The 25,775-nt window shown below is 38.3% G+C and overlaps 2 protein-coding genes across 2 annotated transcripts; one reads left to right on the forward strand and one right to left on the reverse strand.

Annotated features, from left to right (window-relative positions):
- The first annotated feature begins 9,258 nt into the window (after positions 1-9,258).
- Positions 9,259-10,197, forward strand: LOC130836965 (olfactory receptor 7G2-like). Its single transcript, XM_057709657.1, has one exon. The coding sequence runs from the start codon at positions 9,259-9,261 to the stop codon at positions 10,195-10,197; it is 939 nt and encodes a 312-aa protein (XP_057565640.1).
- Positions 10,198-23,363: 13,166 nt separating this feature from the next.
- On the reverse strand, positions 23,364-24,299 carry LOC130836960 (olfactory receptor 7G2-like). Its single transcript, XM_057709645.1, has one exon. The coding sequence runs from the start codon at positions 24,297-24,299 to the stop codon at positions 23,364-23,366; it is 936 nt and encodes a 311-aa protein (XP_057565628.1).
- Between the last annotated feature and the right edge of the window lie 1,476 nt (positions 24,300-25,775).

Genomic DNA, 25,775 nt, shown 5'->3' on the forward strand with positions numbered 1-25,775 from the left:
TTGCATTATATATTTTTATGAACACATATACAATATAAAACAATGTAAGGGGGAATACCATCACATTCAAAATGAATTTGTCTCTAGGAAATGCGGAGTAAGAAGAACAGAGGGGGATACAAAACAAATGCCTTTTGTATGTGTATTATTTTGTTACTTTATGAAAAAAGACCTGAAGTTGACGTAGCAGAATGTCAACATTTGTTAATTCTGGAATAAGTTGAAGAATGCTTATTTTTTTCAATTTATTGTACTATTTCTGCAGTTCTTGTATAAAATACTTGATAATTCTATGAAGAGAAAAAGGTGAAATAGAAAGGTAGCTAGCTAAGACTCTCTGTGTCTCCACTTTCTCCTCTGCATTGTCACAGCCCAGGTAAAAGAATAAAACAAACACACTTGTGTGCAGCCGTGTATGAAGAACCAAGAATGGAAAGTTTTAAAATGCTGACCAAACCTCTTCCCTACAACCACCAGAGGATACAAGTAAATGTCAGAAAGTTTTACAATAGTCATCATGTCTGAGAAAAGGCTGACTTCTGCTCAGGAGGATAACAATTTCCTCCATTTTTTAGAAAAACTAGAAGACCAGCAGCTTAAGAACTGGGTAAGCGTTGGTGCAAACATACATGGGAACTTGTCAATAAAAAGACAGTTTTTCTGGAGTCCCATAGGACACACTTCTAATCATTTCGTGTATGTACTCTGCTCATTGCTTCCCTTAGATGAATTTGTAGTAAAACACCTGTTCTCATTACCAAAAAAAAAAAAATTAAGGGACTAAGTTACCTGGCTGGCATCAGTGTGGAATGATGTTTGACATGACACCCAGCTATTAGAGACAAAAGTTCTCTCCTCAGGAAGGACAGGGAGACCAAAGTGAGACAATGGACTCCTGGTCAAGAAGGATCATCTCTGGGAGGAAGCTCAGGTTACCTGTTCTTGACAAGGCAAGGGCTCTTGAAGGAGGTGGTCACAAGCTGATTCTTTACAGTAGCTTTATCCCTGGGGAATCAATATCCAAAGCTCCTCATTACACAAATATTTTAGTGTCATGCTTATTCCTGGGCTCTGCAAATCCTTAAAGACCAAGACAATAGAAGAGAAAATTTCATCATGGCTAATCCCTGACCCTGTTTGACCAGGTATTCCCTCCACGTGTTCATATTCACCTGCATTTCTCACATAAACACTCCTTTTCTAATTAAATCCTTGCTTCTTTGTTAAAGTTACAAATAAAGTCATCTCTATATAATTACTAATACCAGAAACTCTGATTCCAATCTTGTGTGAAAATATATTTTATGTATGAATATAACTATATAGTTATAAACATAGTTGAGATATCATAAAATTCAAACAATTAGGGGTATTCCATTTTTAGATTCATTGATTGTTTCCTGTTCCTTAGTTTTTTGTCTCCATTTTACATGGCAGAATTTGATCTATTCTCTGTGATCAATTGTGACTGTGACCAATGTATGCAGACTTCATAACCTCTTTCTAGGCTTTAATAAACACCTTTTCTAATTTTTGCACAATAGATTTAATGTACATTTTCCTTCACATTGGGGGACTTTATTTGAATTGTAGTTCTTTTTCAATTGTGTTGTGATCAAAAACACTGTCACAGAAAGGCACTAGTGTGCAATTTTGCCCATTATCTATTAGATCACATGGGATTTCATCCATTATTTAAGATGTGAATGATGCCCCATTTAATATTCACTTAAAAATATTTTTCTTTAAGGACTTCAGAATTTGCATGTGTCCATGATTTACTTTCTTTCTAACTCTTTCTATATGAATTTTCTTAAGCTAAATTTTTCAAGATATATTTAAAAAAAATAAGCTTATTGCAAGATGGCATTGCAATATCACTCACTGTTCAGCACATTAGCGCAGTAAATTTCAAACACACGAATATTAGGTGAAACATACAAAGACTTAGCTGGGCTCAAAAAAAGATAAGGTATTCCATGTCCCACAAAAAAAACATAAAACATAAAATGATGTGTGGGCAGGAGCCAAGTGGTTCTGCTGAATTATGTCCATATGTAAGTGGATACCCTTTCAGGTAATGAAGACTAAATAATGAAACTGGACTCCTACTTAATTCACTAACAGAAGTCAACTTTGAACAGATTAAAGACTTAAATGTCAGATTTAAAATGTAAAATTCCTAGAAGAAAACATAGGGGACAAGCTCTTTGACATTGGTTTTGGCAATGAATTTTTTATGACACCGAAACAATGGTAGCAAAACAAAAATAAACTGGTGGACTACATCAAACTAAAAATCTTTTGTGTAGGAAAGCATATAATAAACAAAATAACCTTAATTTGACAAATTCTGTAAATTTCCAAATTAATTGTGGCTGACTGCCTCACCCCAAGAGACAAAGAGAATGGTATGATTTTCTCTCTACTTCTTCCAAATATATATATATATATATGTATATTTAAGTCCCCTGGGAGGGGACTCAGAGGAAAGAGGGGATTACAGGGGTGGGGCTCCTCCATGGGGAGTGAGCTGTTCAGGCCTTAAATTGGGTGTCCCACTCCTGGGGTCAACACAGAAAAGATGAGCCCCCTTGTCTGCTTGGAGGGCCAGTGGGACTAACAGGAGGGTTATAGGAAGCCTGGATTCTCTTTGTAAGGAGAGCTTATATGCTTCCTTGCTCCCAAAGCAGAGCAGAGAGGGCAAATTGAGACTGCATGAGTGGCTGGCCAGTTTCCCACAACTACCCCAGCATGTGCCCCACCTGGAGTCGAGTGATTCCTCCAGCCCTACCTGCTTCATCATGTAGCTCCACACTGGAGCAAGGGCTCCTACAGCTGAAGTGAGAGCCAGGATGTGATACACAGAGGCATCTCAGAGTCAAAGCAGTGTCTGAGCAGGGCAGGGGCAGCCACCACTTGTGCTTACACAGGCAGCACACCAGAACCCAGCCAGAACACCACAGCCCATGCTCCAACCCATGCTGAGTGCCCACACCAGCCCCTCTGGCCCCAGCATTGCTCTCCTCTGGGATGAGGATGCCAGTGCTGGAAGAGGGGAAAGCACACATGTAAATGGTAAATGAAACAGAGCCAGCTTGGCCCTGACCCTCAGGGCTTCTGCTCCAGCATCTTATGAACTGACCCCACCCCTGATAGGGGAGTGATGGCCACTGAGTAGAGGGGAAGCCCTGACTCACACCTGGATCTGGCCCTAGCCAGTCCGTCTCCAGCCCCACCTCCTACCAAGTTGATAGCTGCAAGCACACCCTGAGAAATGGCATAATTTGTGATTTATCCATTCTATATATAATAGTTTGTATTTGGTTTAATAGCAAAAAGTTGCAGTTTCAGATCCCACCTCAAATCCAGCTACTTCACCAAAGCCACTAGGCACATGTAGACTGCATAAGGATGCTCTCACATAATGACATCTCTTTAAGACCACAATAGGTAACTGTTTCATCTAATTTCATAAATTCAGAGAAAGCTAAGCAAAAATAGAAGACGGGGAATTTGTTTCAAACAAAAGAACAAGCAAGAAAAAGAAAACAGAGCTAATGAGACAAAGATAAATATACTTTACTAGATAAAGATTCAAATCCTTTAAATATCTACTACTGGAGTGTCAAGTTCTTTAAATGCATCACCTCACTTTACCTTTATATTTCCATGAGAGTAAATAGAAGGATGTTAGAAACACCCAACTCATAAGTCATCAGAGAGAATAAAATTAGTTAGTATGAGAAAAGTGTTGAAAATTATGCCTAACAGTAGAGCACTGCAAGTCTTAGTGGTAGTGTGAGCAGTTAATAATAATAATTACAATTATTTTTATGATACCTGATAATAGAATACCATTATTATTACAATGATTATAGATCAGGTCTGGGTTAAGAATCCTATAGTGGGACAGAAATGGAAATAGGGAATTAAAGGTACATATTTTGGTGATGCATTGAAACTGATGAGGTTGAGTGGAGTCATGAACTTGAACTCCCACAACATTAGGACATTGATGAGTCAGGCCATCACTTTGCTCATTAATTATGCTGGGTCTGCTCCAACATGTAAACAAGTTGATTTTCTATACCCTTAATGATCCGTGCTCTAGAAGAGTGGTCTTCAAAGTAAAGCCCAGACCAACAACAGCAACATTTGGAAAATCTGTTAGAAAGGTAAATTTCCAGCCCCATGCCCAAACTTATGAATCTCATATTCTGAGTGAGGGGCAAAACATATGGGTTTTCACAGACCGTCGAGTTGATTCTAATGCAAGGCACAGTTTGAGAAACTCTGTTCTACACTCATATTTAATATGTTTGGTTTTGGTTTTCCTGCTTGCTGGTTTGAAGCTTTGGAGAATTCTCAATGAATAAGCCATACGTTGGTCTCTATTTTATTCCACTGGTTGGCACAATGTGGGAAAGTATAAATTAGTTTTGAAAGTAAGCTAGAGAAGGACAGAAAGATTAGAGGTTGAAGAAGTGAGAGAGACAGAGAGAAAGGCAGAAGGCAAAGAAAAACATGAGGACTATTCAGTTCCATTTACAATACAAAAGTCACAGTTTTCTAAAATAAGTGATTCTTGTACATCTGTTATGTGTCCTATCACATGTATGTTCCCCATCGAACACATCACAGACACAGACTCATCCACAACATGGAATCAGAAAGCCAAACAGGTGCAGCAGAATTTCTCCTCTTGGGACTCTCAGAGGATCCAGAACTGCAGCCCCTCTTCTTTGGGCTCTTCCTGACCACGTACCTGGTCACCATGCTTGGAAACCTGCTCATCATCCTGGCCATCAGCTCTGACTCCCACCTCCACACCCCCATGTACTTCTTCTTCTCCCACCTGCCCTTCACTGATATCAGTTTCAAAATCACCACAGTCCTCAAGATACTACTGAATCTCCAGACACACAGCAAATCCATCACGTATGCAGGGTGCCTAGCTCAGGTGAACCTAATTTGGGGTTATTTCTATAGTGACTTTGTCGACAAGGTTATAAGGAGATTTTTAGTGTCAGAAAGAGAATAGGGTAGGGGAAGGATTTGAAGAAGGGTGTCATATAGCTAGAGGGCTACCCTCAGCTTAGATTTTAGGTTCTCTTATTACAAAAAAAATGCTATCTATGTGAGGAGATGGATATGATCATTATATTGACCACAATGATAATTTCATTAAGTATGTATAGCAAATCAACATGTTTACAACTTAAATATGTATTTTTTAAAAACAGGCAGAGAGAAAAGCATATCACTCTCTTTGCCTTTCAGGGTGAGGCAATCTGCCAACACAAATTTGGGAAAGGTAAGGATTTTGACAAATTAAGTTCAGTTTGTTGATTGTTTCTTTTCCTATGCAAAAGCTTTTCAGTTTGTGGTAGTCTACCTGTTTATTTTTATTGTGTTCCCTTTATTTTTGGTGTCAAGTCCAAAAAATTATTGCCTAAACCAATATCAAACTTCAAACGGTATGCTTTACTCAGAAGTTTTCCATTTCAGATCTTACATTTAATTCTTTATTCTGAGTTGATGTCTGTGACTGATGTAAGATAGGAGCCCAGCTTCATTATTTAATCCTCATTACCTGAAACAGTATCCTCTTACCTGTGACATAAATCAGTAGAGCCACTTGACTCCCGCCCACCTACCATTTTAAGTGTCAGATCTTTTGGAGCTACATTGAAAATTTTATCTTTTTTGATCCAGCTAAGGCTTTGTATTTTACCTAATACTCATGTGTTTGAAATTTACTGTTGTTAAGATGTTGAACAGTGATATTACAATGCCATCTTGTCATTAGTTTATTTTTAAAAATGCAACTTGAAAATTATAAATTAAAAAATTCCTATAGGAAGAGTTAAAATGTAAAATAAATAAACACATGAAAATACTGATGTCCTTAAAGAAAAATGTTTTTTAAGTGAATACTAACATGGGGCACCATTCACATCTTAAATCATGGATGAAATCTCATGAGATCTTCTAGATAATAGAAAAAACTGCACACCAGTGCCTTCAGTGACATTGTATTTTATCACAACACAATTTTAAAATGAAGAACCATAATTCAAACCAAAGTTGCCTAAATGTGAAGGAAAATGTACATTGAATCTATTGTGTGAAAATTGGAAAACGTGGTTACGAAAGTCTAAAATGAGAGTATGATGTCTGTTTATATTAATCACAGTTGCAATAGATCTCACAGAATAAATTAAATACTGCTGTATAAAATATAAAGGAACAGAAAACATTCAATGGCTCTAAAACTGAAATGGCCCGAAGTGTCTGAATTTTACAATATCTTAATTATATTTATAAATATATTATTGATATCTAACATATAAAATATGTTTTCACACAGAAATTGAAATCAGCTTTCTGATATTATTCATTTGTAATTTTAAAAAAGGATCCAGCAGTTCATTAGAAGAGAAGCATGTGTACATATGTACAAGTTACGTAAAATGAAGGTGAGCACGAACAGGTGAAAAGAAGGGATAATTTATCCTTGCATCACATAGTCAGGGATTAGTCATCATGAATTCCTCTCTTCTGTAGTCTTGGTCTCTAAAGATCTGCACTGCCCAAGGAACCGAATGACACTAATAATACTTGTCTAATGAGAAGCTTTGGATATTGATCCCCTGGGGAAATAAGAAACTAAAAAGAGCCAACTTGTGACAACCTTTCAACTGCTCTCGCCTAGTCAAAAACACGTACACTTTAAAGAGAGAATCCTTCTTAACCAGAAGTTGATTGTCTCATTTGGTCTCTCTGCCTTTCTGAATACAGAACTGTCTTCAATGTCCAGGTGTTATTTCAAGGTTCCTCTCACACTGATGCCATTCAGGTAACTTAATGCACCTTAGTTAATGTTTTTGTAATAAGAAGAGATGTTTTACTACAAACTCATCTATGGGAAGCAACGAGCAGAGCACATGCATGAAATGATCAGAACCAAGGGTCCCATGAGACTCCAGACAACTGTCTTCTTGTTGAAAAATTCTCATGTTTGTTGTACCAATACTCACCCTGTTCTCAGTCTGCTGGTTTCCTATTTTCTCTAAAAATGGAAAGAAATTCTTCATCCTCCTGGGCAGAGATCTGCTCCTTCTCAAACATGATGACTGTTATAAAATTTTCAGACTTTAAATTCCTGTCATGGTTGTGGGAAAGGGGTTTAGTCAGCTTTTCCTTCATAGCCGTTTCTACTTCTTCAAACACCACTGCACAGAAATGTGTCTGCATTATTTCTGTATTTGGGCTATGAAATCCCGGGGGAGAAAGTGGAGACACAGAGAAACAGCTAGCTGCAATCCCAGTACACCTATTTCTCTTTCTAATATTGCAAAGTATTTAATATAAGAACAGCAGAGATAATATAATAAATTTTAAAAATCCTTCAACTCATTCTAGAATTATTAAATGTTGACTACCATATCAACTTCAGGATTTTTTTAAAAATAAAGTAACAAAATTATACACACATAAAAAGGCATCCTGTTTGCATTCCTCTCAGTTCTTCGCCTCCTCTTCCTAGAGACAACATCACCTTGAATGTGATGGTATCCATCATGCATTGTTTTGTTGAGTATATGTGTTCATAAAAATACATAGATAAAAGGAATCAACACAGCAGAATGGAGAAATGAAACATAATGTAACTTGCAGTGGAATACACTCTGGTAATTAACATTAATGAAGAGGGATTAAATACAGCAACAATAGAGAAAAGTAGTCATACATGAGAATGCAAATTGTAAATGACATGCACTGTATGCTGATTACTATGCTGGCTGCTCTTTCTCTATTCATTTCTCATCACTGCAACATCCCTATACACTTTTATGATAGTTCCCATCATACACATGAGGACACCAGAGCTTCTCACACAATTGAACAATTTTCCCTATTCTCAAAGGAAGCGCTGGTCCTGGATTGCATTCAGAGTGTTTGAGTCTAAGTAATACACTGAATCATAAAGGCTGTTGTACCCACTTCCAGCTCCCCCATGCAAAGGAGGACCACTGCTTTACAGAGAGAGTCCTATAGGATGCCTGATTATTTTGTAAGTATCATATCTCTTCCTTTCCTGTAATTCTCTGCCTTACAAGGGCCAAAAATTGTTGCCATTTGCATTTATTTTTAGAACCTGTGCATTTCATTCTCTCTCTCATTTACCTTTTTTAAAAAAAATTATACAACACCTTAGGGGAAGAGGTCCCATTAGAATGAGATGGAGAATGTCATTGACATTTGCCCAACTTCTCTTAGAATTAATTGCTCATGCAGATGAGTCACATTTCATGAGGAAGTCTTATGAGCTCTAGTTTACAGGAAACATTTTCTTATCTTTGCTAAGGTGCAGAGTGTGTACTTGGATAGATGCCATGACCTGCTATACAATACTTCATGGCTGTGGATGGACATACACAGTAAGAAAGAGAAAAGATTTGGAGCATGGTCCTAAATTAAAATATTAAAATTTTAAAGGAAAATCATAAAATCTGAGTGTTGGTTCAGGATGCTAATTCTTTACTATCCAGCGGCATCCACAGTGATTGGTTAAGAGAGTCAATGAAGCACTCAGATCATCTAGGTCAGACTTAGGCTTTTCCACACACTGTGTATTTCATGTCCATGATGTATCCTTACTTTACCTAACTGTCCCCACGGATGAATGGAGTGATAGTATGCTCTAACTCGCCTGTAATTTGACAAGCCCTTCAGAAGATTCTGAGGCAGGACAAAGTTTAGGCATCATGCATTACAGGAGAGAGAGGATAACTTCTTTCTCATTTCTCTTTTGTTTGAGGCAAGAACTATTTCTAAAGGAAAAGCTTTGTCTTATTCTTTGAGTCTTACCCCTTGGCACAGGTATGATACAGAGTTGGTGATCAATCAAAATAATGGCCAATAAAGAGAGTAGAGGCAAGAGGAAGTGTGAGAGATGTTGATGAAGGGAAAACTTAACAAAGGGAAAGATTTGCAACATCTCTTGGGTTCACAATATGCATAGAGTTTTATTTTTTATTTAAGCACTGTTTTAAAAAGTTTAGAATATATATGATATTCATCTGGAGGGTTCGTTAAAACATAGATTGCTGGCCTTTACCTCCAGAGTTGATCAGCAGTAAATCTAGAGAATTTGCATTTCTAACAAGTGCTCAGTTGATGCTGGTACTGTCCATCTGGGGACCGTTCATTTTCTTTTCACTCCATTTCCCCTTCAGATTCACCAACAACATGGAACCCAGAAATCAAACAGATGTTTCAGAATTCCTTCTCCTGGGATTGACAGATGATCCAGAACTGCAGCCCTTCTTATTCTGCCTGTTCCTGGCTATGTACCTGATCACTGTCCTAGGAAACCTGCTCATCATCCTGGCTGTTAGCTGGGACTCCCATCTCTATGTCCCAATGTACTTCTTCCTCTCCAACCTGTCCTTTACTGACATCTGTATAAGCACAACCACCATCCCAAAGATGCTGGTAAACATCCAAGCACAGATACAGCACATCACTTACATAGGTTGCCTAACTCAGGTTGGCTTCGTGATAGGTTTTGGTGGTTTTGAAGATTTTCTCCTTGCAGCAATGGCTTATGATCGCTATGTGGCCATTTGTCACCCCTTGAGGTACACGGTTATCATGAACCCCCGACTCTGTGTTCTGCTGATTCTACTCTCACTTTTCATCAGCACTGTGGTTTCCCTGCTCCTTAGTCTGATGGTGTTGAGATTGTCCTTCTGCCAAGACCTGGAAATCCCTCACTTCTTCTGTGAACTTGCTCAGGTCATCAAGCTGGCCTGTTCTGATACCCTCATCAATAACATTCTGATATATTCTGTAATTGGCCTGTTTGGTGGTATTCCCCTCCTTGGGATCATTTTCTCTTATACTCAAATTGTCTCCTCTGTTTTGAGAATGCCATCAGAAGGGGCAAAGCTTAAAGCTTTTTCCACCTGTGGGTCTCATCTCTCAGTTGTGTCCTTATTCTATGGGACAGTTTTTGGAGTGAATGTTAGTTCAGCAGTGACTGACTCTCCCAGGAAGACCGCAGTGGCTTCAATTATGTACATTGTGCTTCCTCAAATGATGAACCCTTTTATCTACAGCCTGAGAAACAAAGACATGAAGAAAGCCTTAAGGAAACTTGTTAGTAGGATACACTCTTTCCTGTGATTTTGCGATCTACTTTGCACTCGGGTTTCTAGAATTAGGCAAGTAGTTAGCAATCCTGGGTAAGCCGTAATGTCTGATACTTTCATTAACAAATTCCTCTAAAATGGCTCACAGCAGAATTTCCAAGTTAACTTTAACTTGGGGTTGACACCAGACTTTGCTTTCGGTCCAGCCCTATGATGTATAGCACATAATTTAAATTCTTTAATTCAATTTCTTTGTTCAGTTTCTATATAAGTAGAATCTTAAGCAAAGTTTCTAGATTTAATGATTTTTTTTGCATCACTCTCAGAAGAAGGAATATTGCTGAAATAATGTAGGAAAGGAAGTATGGTAGCAAGGCTGTGGTCATATCTAGAGACTAGCTTCCACCTGATCCATGGTAGGTCCATATCATTTGCCCCCCAGAGTTAGGTCTATAGTGCAGTGAGGGGTCTTACCTTTTACACACCTACTTGTTAATGAATTAGATTGGTCATGGTAAACCATTACCTACTGAGGAACATAAGTACTGCTACAGTCAGTTTCATTATCTACTAAGTGTGCATGATTAGATTATGTCAGTGGTTTAAAATGACTCTGAGATATTTGAATTTCACTACTGAGGAAGACTTCAGTTCTAATAAGAAAAGGAATCTCTAACTCTAATATGTCCAAACCTCAAAGAGAGGAATCTTTCATAACAAGGTCTTCATAGGTAAGAAATATATATAAATAGGGGAGTAGGAATTCATTCAGTCCTGTGTGTATTGTTTTGTCCCAGTATTGGTTCTCCTCAGGGTCACCAGTGGTGGCGACAGGTGAAGATGTCAAATATGGACATGATTTCCAGTGACAGAAGCCTGGTTGTTCTTCTTTGAGTCAGGTGATTATAGAACTTCCCATGGAGTTAACTAGAATACATTTCTGTAAAGGGTTGTATAGTGGCCATAAAAACAATTTGTCCACATCCTATTACTTATAACTTGTTAATACTATATGATAAAAAGGTGGATGTTGTAATAAACTCTAACAGACTAGAACAGAGGAAAAGTGCATGTTACTTATTTTGAATTAGAGCTTTCGTGGAGAGTGAGCTTATCCCAGATTCTCTGAACACATCCTAAATATAATATATGTTTCCTAATAAGCTAGAAAGAAATGGAAATGCCACAGAGAAAAGGAGGTGGTAATGTAACCGTGGTGACTGAAGTTGGATTTGTGCAGCCAACAGTTGATTTCCAGCATTGGATCATTTTTATCCTGCTTTATTCAGATGTCATTGACATATAAACTATTACCTTATGATGTACAATTTGTTGATTAGATACATTAATGTTTTCAAAATGATTACCACCATGAAATTAGCTAAAAACCTCTGCTCTGTTACATAATTAACACTTCTTTTTGTGGTGAGAATATTTAAGATCTCTTCTCTTGGCGATATTCAAATATACAACACATCATTGCTAGTTATAACATCACCATGCTGTGCAAATTAAATCCTTGAACTTAATCTTGTAACTGGAAGTTTCTACCCTTGGCCAGCATCTCCCATTTCCTCTAGCTCTGCGGTACCCACCATTCTACTCTCTGTTTCTATGATTTTGACTTTTAAATTTGATGGAGTTCCAGTTTTTGGTTTTTGTTTTTTTTACTTGTTTTTGGTGTCATATCCATAAAATCATTGCCAAGGCCTGTATCAAAGTGTTTTCCTCAACATTTTTTTCTAAAAGTTTTATGGATTCAGACCTTATCTTACATCTTTAATCAATTTTCAGATAGTTTTTGAGGGTGGTGTAAGATTGGGGTCAAGATTCATTTTGCTGAGAGAAGAGAAAAGATGGCGGCGAAGTAGAGAGACGTGGAGTGTATCCCTCTCCACAGATGCATTGGGAATGCACAGAAGGACGCAATAATTCCCACAGAGAACCAGCTGAACACTAGCAGACGGCCTTGGACACCAGAAACAACTGCGGGGAGCCCGACATAGCCGGTAGGGAGGCATCTACGATGGCTCAAAGAGGGTGAAGCGGCGGAGCTGTGGCAGACGAGAGGGAGTGAGAAACATGTGGAGGGTCCGCAGCACAGCTCAGCGTTCCCAGACCAAGACGTAGATCTGCGGCTGAACGGCGGGTCCGGAGCGGGAGTGTGGGAACCGGAGAGCTGGTTCAGGGTGAGAAACATTGTTGCCGGTAGGGTGACGGACCAAGAGGACAGGAGGGAGGAGGTCCACGGAGAGGAGTGCCCGTCCCTGAGAGCTGCCCGGCCATGATGGCGGCTGGAGGCTGCAGGCTCACGGGCAGGGGGGAGGAGCCGCGCGCATAGCCTCTCCATCTCTTTCGGCGCCTCTGCAACAGGCAGTGGAGAGATGCCTGTGGGCCATCTAAGGTGCTCAGGGATAACAAGCACCCTCAGGTGCTCGGGCGGGGCTAGATTAAAACCCCTTGCAATGCCAGCAGCAGGGAGGCTGCCGAGAGAAAAAAAAAAAAAAAAAAACAGCAACAACAACAACAAAAACCTGAGAGAGGCCCAATTCAAAGACTTTCTGTTTACTCCTGAGCCACCAGCATCCCTCTGCAACAGGCACCTCCAAGCCTGACTGAAACAACAGTGCGCCACTGCTCACTCGCTCCCAGGAGAAGGAGCCACTATTGTACCCTCTCCCTCCCCACACACCGACGCTTACAGATGAACAATAAAGGAACCGCTGCTGGTCACAGAATAATGCAAAAAAACCCAAGGCAAGGAGAAGGACACTTACAGCTGAGACGCTAAGGAAACAGAAATAGTAGTATCAAAACCTATTGAACTGGTCCATTCTGGGATCGGTTCTGGATTTTTTTTTCTTTTTCTCTCTCTCTCTCTCTTTTGTTTTTTTTTTTTTTTTCTTTATTAAATACGATCTTAGCCCTAAGGGATCTACAAGTTTTATAACATAATTTTTTAATGATATTTTTTATTCTTTTTTTTTTTTGGCCTTTTTATATACTTCCATATCTAGCTAAGTTTTTGGTAGTATGGACAATATATCTCTCATACTTTCCTTTCATCCCTATCTTCTATACATTTCTATTCCTTTCTTTTTATTTGCATATTTCCAACCACATTATGCTCTTCTGTTCCCCTTTCTTCCAGCCATTTTAAGTTTATTTTATCTTAACATACTTATAAGCAACACTATCGGTCTGCTCAGACTCCTTGCTCTATCCTCCAGATGATGCACTGCCCTGGTATTTAATATTAGGCTTTTGTCTTTATCTTAGTTCTTAGTACAGTTGTCTAATTACATTCTGAGAATCTCCATTCTCTCTGGTGGTACTCTGGCTCTTTTCTATATTTGATCCTAGCTTACAAAATCTCCCTGGATTAATGTTTGTATGTGTAGGGTGTTATTTGTTTCTTTGTTTGCTTTTGCTTTTGTCTCTGATTTGTTCTGTTTCAGTTGTCAATTTTTGTTGGGTTTCTCTTTGAATATCTGATAGCACACTGGGGTTCTGTCAGGTCTTTCTAGAGCCTTATGTCCTAACGGATTCAGTAATTGTGTGTCTTATACATGTATGTGTTTCCTAGACTTAATATTCGTTTAATCCAATACTTGGACATTAGTCTGAGGTTTGGACAGTCTTCTATAAACACCTCTATCGCCAGGACAAGCAACCCCAAAAGTTTGGACAACCATGAGGAAACAAAGAAACACCATGTAGGCAAAGGAGCAGGAAAAAAACCCACAAGACCAAATAAATGAGGAGGAAATAGGAAAAATGCCTGAAAAAGAATTCAGAGTAATGATAGTAAAAATGATACAAAATCTCAATAACAAAATAGAGAAAGTACAAGAAACAGTTCATAAGAACTCAGAAAAACAAACAGCAATGGATAACAAAATAACGGAAATTAAAAATACTCTAGATGCTCTAACCAGCAGAATGACTGAGGCAGAAGAACGAATAAGTGAGTTGGAAGATAGAATGGGGGAAATAAACGCCACAGAGCAGGAAAAAGAAAAAGGAATAAAAAGAATAGCAGACAGTCTCAGAGACCTCAGTGATAACATTAAGCATACCAATATTCGAATTATAGGCATCCCAGAAGAAGAAGAAAACAAGAAAGGGTCTGAGAAAATATTTGAAGAGGTTCTAGTGGAAAACTTCCCCAACATGGGAAAGGAAATAATTCACCAAGTCCAAGAAGCACAGAGAGTCCCATACAGAATAAAACCAAGGAGAAATACACCAAGACACATATTAATCAAACTAACAACAATTAAACACAAAGAAAAAATATTAAAAGCAGCAAGAGAAAAGCAACAAACAACATATAAGGGAAAACCCATCAGGATAACAGCTGACCTTTCCACAGAAACTCTGCAGGCCAGAAGGGAATGGCAGGATATACTGAAAGTCCTGAAAGAGAGAAACCTACAGCCAAGAAGACTCTACCCAGCAAGAATCTCATTCAGATTTGAGGGAGAAATCCAAAGCTTTCCAGACAAGCAAAAGTTAAGAGAATTCAGCACCACCAAACCAGCCTTACAACAAGTGCTAAAGGAACTTCTCTAAGTAGGAAACACAAGAAAAGGAAAACACCTACAAATACAAACCCAAAACAATTCAGAAAATGGTAATTGGAACACACATGTCAATAATCACTTTAAATGTAAATGGATTAAATGCTCCAACCAAAAGACACAGACTGGCTGAATGGATACAAAAACAAGACCCTTCTATATGCTTCCTACAAGAAACCCACTTCAGACCAAGGGATACATATAGACTGAAAGGAAAGGGATGGAAAAAGATATTCCATGCAAATGGAAGTCAAAAGAAAGCTGGAGTAGCAATACTCGTATCAGACAAATTAGACTTTAAAGTAAAGACTATTAAAAGAGACAAGGAAGGACACTACATAATGATCAAGGGATCCATTCAAGAAGAACATATCACAATGGTAAATATCTATGCCCCCAATATAGGAGCACCTCAATACATAAGGCAAATGCTAACAGCTATAAAAGGGGACATCGACAGTAACACAATAATAGTGGGAGACTTGAACACCCCACTTACATCAATGGACAGATCATCCAAACAGAAAATAAATAAAGACACACAAGCTTTAAATGACACATTAGACCATCTCGACTTAATTGATATTTATAGGACATTCTATCCAAAAACTACAGAATACACTTTCTTCTCAAGTACACACGGAACATTTTCCAGGATAGATCACATCTTGGGTCACAAATCAAACCTCAGCAAATTCAAGAAAATTGAAATCATATCAAGCATCTTCTCAGACCACAATGCCATAAGACTAGATATCAATTACAGGGAAAAAAATGCAAAAAATACAAACACATGGAGGCTAAACAATTCACTCTTAAACAACCAAGGAATCACTACAGAAATCAAAGAGGAAATCAAAAAATACCTAGAAACAAATGACAATGAAAACACAACAACCCAAAACCTATGGGACGCAGCAAAAGCAGTTCTAAGAGGGAAGTTTATAGCAATCCAGTCCTACCTTAAGAAACAAGAAAATGATCGAGTAAACAACCTAACCTTACACCTAAAACAACTAGAGAAAGAAGAACAAAGAAACCCCAAAGTGAGCAGAAGGAAAGAAATCATAAAGATCAGAGCAGAAATAAATGAAAAAGAAAGGAAGGAAACCATAGCAAAAATAAATAAAGCTAAAAGCTGGTTCTTTGAGAAGATTAACAAAATTGATAAACCATTAGCCAGACTCATCAAGAAAAAAAGGGAGAAGATGCAAATTAACAGAATTAGAAATGAAAAAGGAGAAGTCACAACGGACACCTCAGAAATACAAAACATCATGAGAGACTACTGCAAGCAACTATATGCCAATCAATTGGATAATCTGGAAGAAGTGGATACATTCTTAGAAAAATACAATCTTCCAAGACTGAACCAGGAAGAAATAGAAACCATGAACAGACCAATCACAAGTATGGAAATTGAGGCAGTGATTAAAAATCTCCCAACACACAAAAGCCCAGGACCAGATGAGTTCACGGGCGAATTCTATCAAACATTTCGAGAAGAGTTAACACCTATCCTTCTCAAACTCTTCCAAAATATTGCAGAAGGCGGAACACTCCCAAACTCTTTCTACGAGGCTACCATCACCCTGATACCAAAACCAGGCAAAGAGGTCACAAAAAAAGAAAACTACAGACCAATATCCCTGATGAATATAGATGCAAAAATCCTCAACAAAATACTAGCTAACAGACTCCAACAGCACGTTAAAAAAATCTTACACCATGATCAAGTGGGGTTTATCCCTGGGATGCAAGGATTCTTCAATATACGCAAATCAATCAATGTGATACATCATATCAACAAATTGAAGGATAAAAACCATATGATCATCTCAATAGATGCCGAAAAAGCTTTTGACAAAGTTCAACATCCATTTATGATAAAAGCTCTCCAGAAAATGGGCATAGAAGGAAATTACCTCAACATAATCAGAGCCATATATGAGAAACCAAAAGCCAACATCGTTCTCAATGGGGAAAAACTGGAAGAATTCCCTCTAAGAACAGGAACAAGACAAGGGTGTCCACTCTCACCACTATTATTCAACATAGTTTTGGAAGTTTTAGTCACAGCAATCAGAGAAGAAAAAGAAATAAAAGGAATCCAAATTGGAAAAGAAGAAGTAAAATTGTCACTCTTTGCAGATGACATGATATTATATATAGAAGACCCTAAAGACTCTACCAGAAAACTGCTAGCACTAATTGATGAGTTTAGTAAAGTAGCAGGATACAAAATTAATGCACAGAAATCTCTTGCATTCATATACACTAACAACGGAAGAGCAGAAAGAGAAATTAAGGAAACTCTCCCATTCACCATTGCAACAAAAAGAATAAAATACCTAGGAATAAACCTGCCTAAGGAGGCAAAAGATCTGTATGCAGAAAACTTTAAGACATTGATGAAAGAAATCAAAGACGACACAAACAGATGGAGGGACATACCATGTTCCTGGATTGGAAGAATCAACATCGTGAAAATGTCTGTACTACCCAAAGCAATTTACAGATTCAATGCAATCCCGATCAAATTACCAATGGCATTTTTCACAGAACTAGAGCAAGAAATTTTACAATTTGTATGGAAAAGCAAAAGACCCTGAATAGCCAAAGCAATCTTGAGAAGGAAAAAGGGAGTTGGTGGAATCAGGCTTCCTGACTTCAAACTATACTACAAGGCCATAGTGATCAAGACAGTATGGTACTGGCACAAAAATAGAAAGGAAGATCAATGGAATAGAATAGAGAACTCAGAAGTAAGCCCAAACACATATGGGCACCTTATCTTTGACAAAGGAGGCATGAGTATACAATGGAAAAAAGACAGCCTCTTCAATAAGTGGTGCTGGGAAAATTGGACAGCCACATGTAAAAGAATGAAATTAGAACACTCCCTAACACCATACACAAAAATAAACTCCAAATGGATTAAAGACCTACATGTAAGGCCAGACACTATAAAACTCCTAGAGGAAAACATAGGCAGAACACTCTATGACATCCATCAAAGCATAATCACATGAGAGAATCTCTCTCTCTCCCCATGTATATATATGGGGAGACTATATACATACATACATACATACATATATATATATTTCTGTTTCTCAAGAGAACCTTGACGGATACAAACCCCTAATTCTCAAAACCTCACAATGTGACCTTATTCGGAAGTCGGGTTGTTACAGATGTAATTAACTAAGCTAAAATAAAGTACTACTGGTGTAGGTTGGGCTTTTGACCCAATATGACTGGTGTCGTTGCAAGAAGAGGGAAATTTAGACACCAACACAAAGACAAGAACACTGTGGAAAGACAGAGACATACAGGGAGAACACCATGGGACATCAGACTCAGGTTACAGAATGATGAACCTGCAAGCCTGGAAGGCCAAGGATGGATAGCCATCATCAGGAACGCGAAAGAGTCAAGGAAGGATTCTTCCCTGAAAGTTTCAGAGGGAGAATAACCCTGTTAACGCTTTGAATTTAGATTTCTAGGCTCCAGAGCTGTGATACAATAAATTTTTATTATTTTAAGCCAAAAAAAAAAAAAAGATTCATTTTGCTGCGTGTGGTTATCCAGTGTTCCCAAAACCATTTATTGAACAAACTATTCTTTCCGCATGAGGTATGCTTGGTGCCCTTGTCATATATTAGTCAACCACATGTGCATGGGCTTTTTTCCGTGTTCTTGGTTCTGTTCCATTGGTCCGTGTGTGTGTGTTTGTGCCAGTACTGTGCTGTTTTGATTACTATAGCTTTGTAATACAGTTTGAAATGAGGAAGTGTGAGGCCTCCAGTATTGTTGTTTCTCAAGCATGATTTAGAAATTCAGGGTCTTTTACCATTTTAATTGTTTTTAAGTTTACAACTCAGAGGCATTAAGTATATTCAAACTGAGTGTGTACATCATCACTATCCATCCAGAGAATGCTTCATCTCACAACACTGAAGTGTGCACCTATTAACAAGAATTCTGTAATCACTCTTGTGCCCAGACCCAGGAAACCTTGTTCTAATTTTTATGACTGTGAATTTGACTATACTAGGAACCTCATGTTAGTAGAATCATACATACTTGTCCTTTTGCGACTGCCTTATTTCACTCAGCGTTATGTCTTCAAGGTTCATACAAGTTGTAGCATGTATCAGAATTTCCTTTCTTTTTAAGACTGAATAATATCTTGTATGTATATACCATATTTTATTTATCCATTCATCAATTGATGGACACTTGTGCTGCTCCCACCTTCTGGCTATTGTGCATAATCTTGCTTGACCATAGATATATAAACAACTTTTGAAGTTCCTGACTTCATTTCTCTTGGGAATATATTCAGAAGTGAAATTACTCAATAATAGAATTCTACTTTTAATTTTTTTGAGCAAATGGCATACAGTTTTAGACAGTAGCTGCACTATTTTACATTCCCACCAACAATGCCCAGGGATTCCAATTTCTCCACATCTTTGCCAACACTTGTTTTTCCTCTTTGTCCCCTTCTTCCTCTTCTTCTTCTTCTTCTCCTCCTCCTCATTTTCTTCTTCCTCCTCCTATTCTTCCTGCTCCTTCTTCTTCAACTTCTTCTTCCTTTTCTATAGTACCCATCCCAATGCCTATCTCCTTGTGGGGTTTTTTTGTTTGTTTGTTTGTTTGTTTTTAAATTAATTAATTTATTGGCTGTGTTAGGTCTTTATTGCTGCATGTGGGCTTTCTCTAGTTGTGGCGAATGGGGGCTACTCTTTGTTGTGGTGTGTGGGCTCCTCATTGCCATGGCTTCTCTTATTGCAGAGCACAGGCTCTAGGTGCATAAGCTTCAGTAATTGTGGCACATGGGCTCAATAGTTGTGGCCCATGGGCTTAGTTGCTCTGCGGCATGTGGGATCTTCCTGGAGCAGGGATTGAACCTGTGTCCCCTGCACTGACAGGGGGATTCTTAACCACTGCACCACCTAGGAAGCCCTCTTTGTGGTTTTGACTTGCATTTTCTTCATGATTAGTTATGTTGAGCATATTTTCTTGTGCTTGTGACCATTTGTATATCTTCTCTGAAAAAAGTCCATGCAAGTCTTTTGCATAATTTTTAATCATTTTATTACTTTTTCTTGTTAAGTTGTAGAAATTCATTATATTTGGGGGATGTTAAGCTGTTACCATCTTTTTCTAAAGTGGTTGGATTTCTCTCTCTTCTCATTTTTGGATTGTGATGATTTTGTCTTATTTAAAAATGATTGACTCTCTAAGTTCATATTTTTCTATATTGTTTTCTAAACATTTCAGGCTTTGGTTACTTTGGAATAATTTTTGAGTATGCTGTAATATAGAATCAAATTTCATTTTTTCAATATGGATAAGAGTAATTTCAGCGACTGACACATTGTCAGAAAGAAAGTGTCCAATACCTCCTGTGAACTAAATATAATGTTCATATAGTTGGGAGCTAATTGGCAGTATACTTCTATTTGTTCCAGAACCAGATGATTTTAGTTACTATTGCTCCCTATCTTGATATTTGGTAAAGCAAATACCTCACTTTTTTCTTATATGTCAGTAAGTCAAATATCTTTCTCCATCAATGTTTCATATACACTTCAAAATCACCCCCTCTGATATAATTAAAATCTCAGACTCTGCATTAAGTCTTCAAAACTATTTGAGGAAAATTGGCATATCTATGATATTGCATATATCTATCCAATTTTGAATATTCTTTTCATTTTTTGCAATCAAAATCACAATGAAATAGGCATTGGGATGGGTATTATAAAAAAGAAAAAAAGATGAAGAAGAAGGAGCAGGAAGAATAGGAGGAGGAGGGAGAAGAGGATAAGGACAAGTTGAAGAAGAAGGAGAAGAGAAAGAAGGGGATGAAGAGGAAAAACAAGTGTTGGCAAAGATGTGGAGAAATTGGAATCCCTGGGCATTGTTGGTGGGAATGTAAAATAGTGCAGCTATTATCTAACACATTCCATTTGCTCAAAAAATTAAAAGTAGAATTCTATTATTGAGTAATTTCACTTCTGAATATATTCCCAAGAGAAATGAAGTCAGGAATTTCAAAAGTTGTTTATATATCTATGGTCAAGCAGGGTTATGCACAATAGCCAAAAGGTGGAAGCAGCACATGTCCATCAACTGATGAATGAAAAATAAAATATGGCATATACATACAACGAGACATTATTCAGCCTTAAAAAGAAAGGAAATTCTGATACGTGCTACAACTTGTATGATCCTTGAAGATATAATGCTAGGTTAAATAAGCCAGTTGCAAAACGACAAATAGTGTGTGATTCTACTAACATGAGGTTCCTAGAATAGTCGAATTCACATACATCTAATAGTCGTACACATCTAATAGCTATACAAATTAGAATGAGGTTTCCAAGGTCTTGGCACAAGAGTGATTACAGAGTTACTGTTAATAGGTACACATTTCAGTGTTGCGAGATGAAGCATTCTCTGAATGGATAGTGATGATGTAAATACACAGTGTGAGTATACTTAATGCCTCTGAGTTGTAAACTTAAAAACAATTAAAATGGTAAAAGACCCTGAATTTCTAAATCATGCTTGAGAAAGAATAATGTTGGAGGCCTCACACTTCCTGATTTCAAACTGTATTACAAAGCTACAGTAATCAAAACAGCACAGTACTGGCACAAAAACACACACACGGACCAAGGGAACAGAACCAAGAACACGGAAAAAAGCCCATGCACATGTGGTTGACTAATATATGACAAGGGCACCAAGCATACTTAATGCGGAAAGAATAGTTTGTTCAATTAATGGTTTTGGGAACACTGGATAACCACACGCAGCAAAATGAATCTTGACCCCAATCTTACACCACCCTCAAAAACTATCTGAAAATTGATTAAAGATGTAAGATAAGGTCTGAATCCATAAAACTTTTAGAAAAAAATGTTGAGGAAAACACTTTGATACAGGCCTTGGCAATGATTTTATGGATATGACACCAAAAACAAGTAAAAAAAACAAAAACCAAAAACTGGAACTCCATCAAATTTAAAAGTCAAAATCATAGAAACAGAGAATAGAATGGTGGGTACCGCAGAGCTAGAGGAAATGGGAGATGCTGGCCAAGGGTAGAAACTTCCAGTTACAAGATTAAGTTCAAGGATTTAATTTGCACAGCATGGTGATGTTATAACTAGCAATGATGTGTTGTATATTTGAATATCGCCAAGAGAAGAGATCTTAAATATTCTCACCACAAAAAGAAGTGTTAATTATGTAACAGAGCAGAGGTTTTTAGCTAATTTCATGGTGGTAATCATTTTGAAAACATTAATGTATCTAATCAACAAATTGTACATCATAAGGTAATAGTTTATATGTCAATGACATCTGAATAAAGCAGGATAAAAATGATCCAATGCTGGAAATCAACTGTTGGCTGCACAAATCCAACTTCAGTCACCACGGTTACATTACCACCTCCTTTTCTCTGTGGCATTTCCATTTCTTTCTAGCTTATTAGGAAACATATATTATATTTAGGATGTGTTCAGAGAATCTGGGATAAGCTCACTCTCCACGAAAGCTCTAATTCAAAATAAGTAACATGCACTTTTCCTCTGTTCTAGTCTGTTAGAGTTTATTACAACATCCACCTTTTTATCATATAGTATTAACAAGTTATAAGTAATAGGATGTGGACAAATTGTTTTTATGGCCACTATACAACCCTTTACAGAAATGTATTCTAGTTAACTCCATGGGAAGTTCTATAATCACCTGACTCAAAGAAGAACAACCAGGCTTCTGTCACTGGAAATCATGTCCATATTTGACATCTTCACCTGTCGCCACCACTGGTGACCCTGAGGAGAACCAATACTGGGACAAAACAATACACACAGGACTGAATGAATTCCTACTCCCCTATTTATATATATTTCTTACCTATGAAGACCTTGTTATGAAAGATTCCTCTCTTTGAGGTTTGGACATATTAGAGTTAGAGATTCCTTTTCTTATTAGAACTGAAGTCTTCCTCAGTAGTGAAATTCAAATATCTCAGAGTCATTTTAAACCACTGACATAATCTAATCATGCACACTTAGTAGATAATGAAACTGACTGTAGCAGTACTTATGTTCCTCAGTAGGTAATGGTTTACCATGACCAATCTAATTCATTAACAAGTAGGTGTGTAAAAGGTAAGACCCCTTACTGCACTATAGACCTAACTCTGGGGGGCAAATGATATGGACCTACCATGGATCAGGTGGAAGCTATTCTTGCTTCAATACTTTCTTTCATACACAGTTTCAGCAAATTGCCTCCTCTGAGCATGATGCAAAATCATTAAAACTAGAACCCTTGCTTCAGGCTCTACGTCTACCGAAATTGAGAAAAGAAATTGAATTAAAGAATTTAAATTATGTGCTATACATCATAGGGCTGGACCGAAAGCAAAGTCTGGTGTCAACCCCAAGTTAAAGTTAACTTGGAAATTCTGCTGTCTGCCTTTTTAGAAGAATTTGTTAATGAAAGCAATAGACATTATGGCTCACCCTGGATACCTAAGGCCTTGCCTCATTCAGGAAACCCATGTCTAAAATAGGTGGCAAAATCACAGGGAAGGTGTCATGCTAATAAGTTTCCTTAAGGCTCTCTTCATGTCTTTGTTTCTCAGGCTGTAGATAAAAGGGTTCATCATTTGAGGAAGCACAATGTACATAACAGAAGCCACTGCAATCTTCCTGGGAGAGTCAGTCACTGCTGAACTAACGTACACTCCAAAAGCTGTCCCATAGAATAAGGACACAACTGAGAGATGAGACCCACAGGTGGAAAAAGCTTTAAGCTTTGCCCCTTCTGATGGCATTCTCAAAACAGAGGAGACAATTTGAGTATAAGAGAAAATGATCCCAAGGAGGGGAATACCACCAAACAGGCCAATTACAGAATATATCAGAATGTTATTGATGAGGGTATCAGAACAGGCCAGCTTGATGACCTGAGCAAGTTCACAGAAGAAGTGAGGGATTTCCAGGTCTTGGCAGAAGGACAATCTCAACACCATCAGACTAAGGAGCAGGGAAACCACAGTGCTGATGAAAAGTGAGAGTAGAATCAGCAGAACACAGAGTCGGGGGTTCATGATAACCGTGTACCTCAAGGGGTGACAAATGGCCACATAGCGATCATAAGCCATTGCTGCAAGGAGAAAATCTTCAAAACCACCAAAACCTATCACGAAGCCAACCTGAGTTAGGCAACCTATGTAAGTGATGTGCTGTATCTGTGCTTGGATGTTTACCAGCATCTTTGGGATGGTGGTTGTGCTTATACAGATGTCAGTAAAGGACAGGTTGGAGAGGAAGAAGTACATTGGGACATAGAGATGGGAGTCCCAGCTAACAGCCAGGATGATGAGCAGGTTTCCTAGGACAGTGATCAGGTACATAGCCAGGAACAGGCAGAATAAGAAGGGCTGCAGTTCTGGATCATCTGTCAATCCCAGGAGAAGGAATTCTGAAACATCTGTTTGATTTCTGGGTTCCATGTTGTTGGTGAATCTGAAGGGGAAATGGAATGAAAAGAAAATGAATGGTCCCCAGATGGACAGTACCAGCATCAACTGAGAACTTTTTCGAAATACAAACTCTTGGTACCACTCCAGAGTTATTGCTGATCAACTGGAGGTAAAGGCCAACAATTTAAATTGAACAAACCCTCCACATGAATATCATATATGCTAAAGTTTTTAAAACAATGCTTAAATAAAAAACTCTATGCATATTGTGAACCCAAGAGACGATGCAAGTCTTTCCTTTTGCTAATTTGTCCCTTCATCAACATCTCTCACACTTCCTCTTCCCTCTGCTCTTTTTATTGGCTATTATTTTGATTGATCACCAACTCTGTATCACACATGTGCCAAGTGTTAAGACTGAAACAAAGAATAAGGCAAAGCTTTTCCTTTAGAAATATTTCTTGCCTCAAAAAAAAAAAAAAAGAAAAATGAGAATGAAGTTATTCTCTCATTCTTTTAAGGCATGATGTCTAAACTTTGTCTTGCCTCAGAATCTTCTGAAGGGCTTGCCAAATTACAGATAAGTTACTCCCTTCCCCCAGCCTGAGTGAGCAAGTGAGCCCTCAGCAGCCACTGCTTTTTCCCCCTCTTACCTGGGCAGGGAAGAGCAGCCTGAGAGAGGCCAACACACAGAGGTGGGGCCAAAACCAAAACTGAGTCCAGGGGCCTGTGCAACCAAAGATGAAAAAAGGAAACCTCCATCCAGCCCTAGGAGCAGTGGATTAAATCCCCTCAATCAGCTTGGTAAATTATGCATCTATGGATTACCTGAATAGATGAGTGTTACTACAATTGAGGCTGTGGACTTTGGGGGCACTTGTGGACTTTGGGGTCAAGTACATGAGGGAGAAAGTCCAGATCAGAGTCTTTTCTGGCTCCACAGTGCCCACAGCAGGTTCAGAGACATACCTAGAAGTATTGGAGGACCTCCTGGTGTGCTTTCTGCATTTGATTTGTTTCTGATTTTATGTTTTTGTTAGGTTAGTTTTTAGTGTTTGTTTTCATTTTGGGGGTCATTTATTGGTTCGGTTGCTCTCTTCTTTTCCATCTCTCTTTTTTTCTCCTTTTCTTTTCTTTCTGTGAGTGTGTGTGTGTATGTGTCTTTGTGTAATTTTGTATGTTTACGTTTGCTTTTACCATTTGTTTTGAGGTTTTCTCTGTTCTTTTTTCTTCGCCTTCCTCTTCTCCCTTTTCTTCTGTGACATACTTCTTGCAGGGTCTTGGTGCCCCAGCCAAGTGTTGGGTCTGAACCTCTGAGGTGGGAGAGTTAAGTTCAGGGTGTTGGACCACCAGAGAACTCCCAGGACCATGGAATATTAATCAGCAAAAGCTCTCCCAGATGTCTCCATCTCAACACTAAGAACCAGCCCCATCCAACAGTCAGCAAGTTCCAGGGATAGGTGCCTCATGCCAAACAACTGGCAAGACAGGAATACAACCCCACCC

The sequence above is a fragment of the Hippopotamus amphibius genome, chromosome 15 (genome assembly GCF_030028045.1).
Source record: "Hippopotamus amphibius kiboko isolate mHipAmp2 chromosome 15, mHipAmp2.hap2, whole genome shotgun sequence".
Classification (NCBI taxonomy): Eukaryota; Metazoa; Chordata; class Mammalia; order Artiodactyla; family Hippopotamidae; genus Hippopotamus; species Hippopotamus amphibius.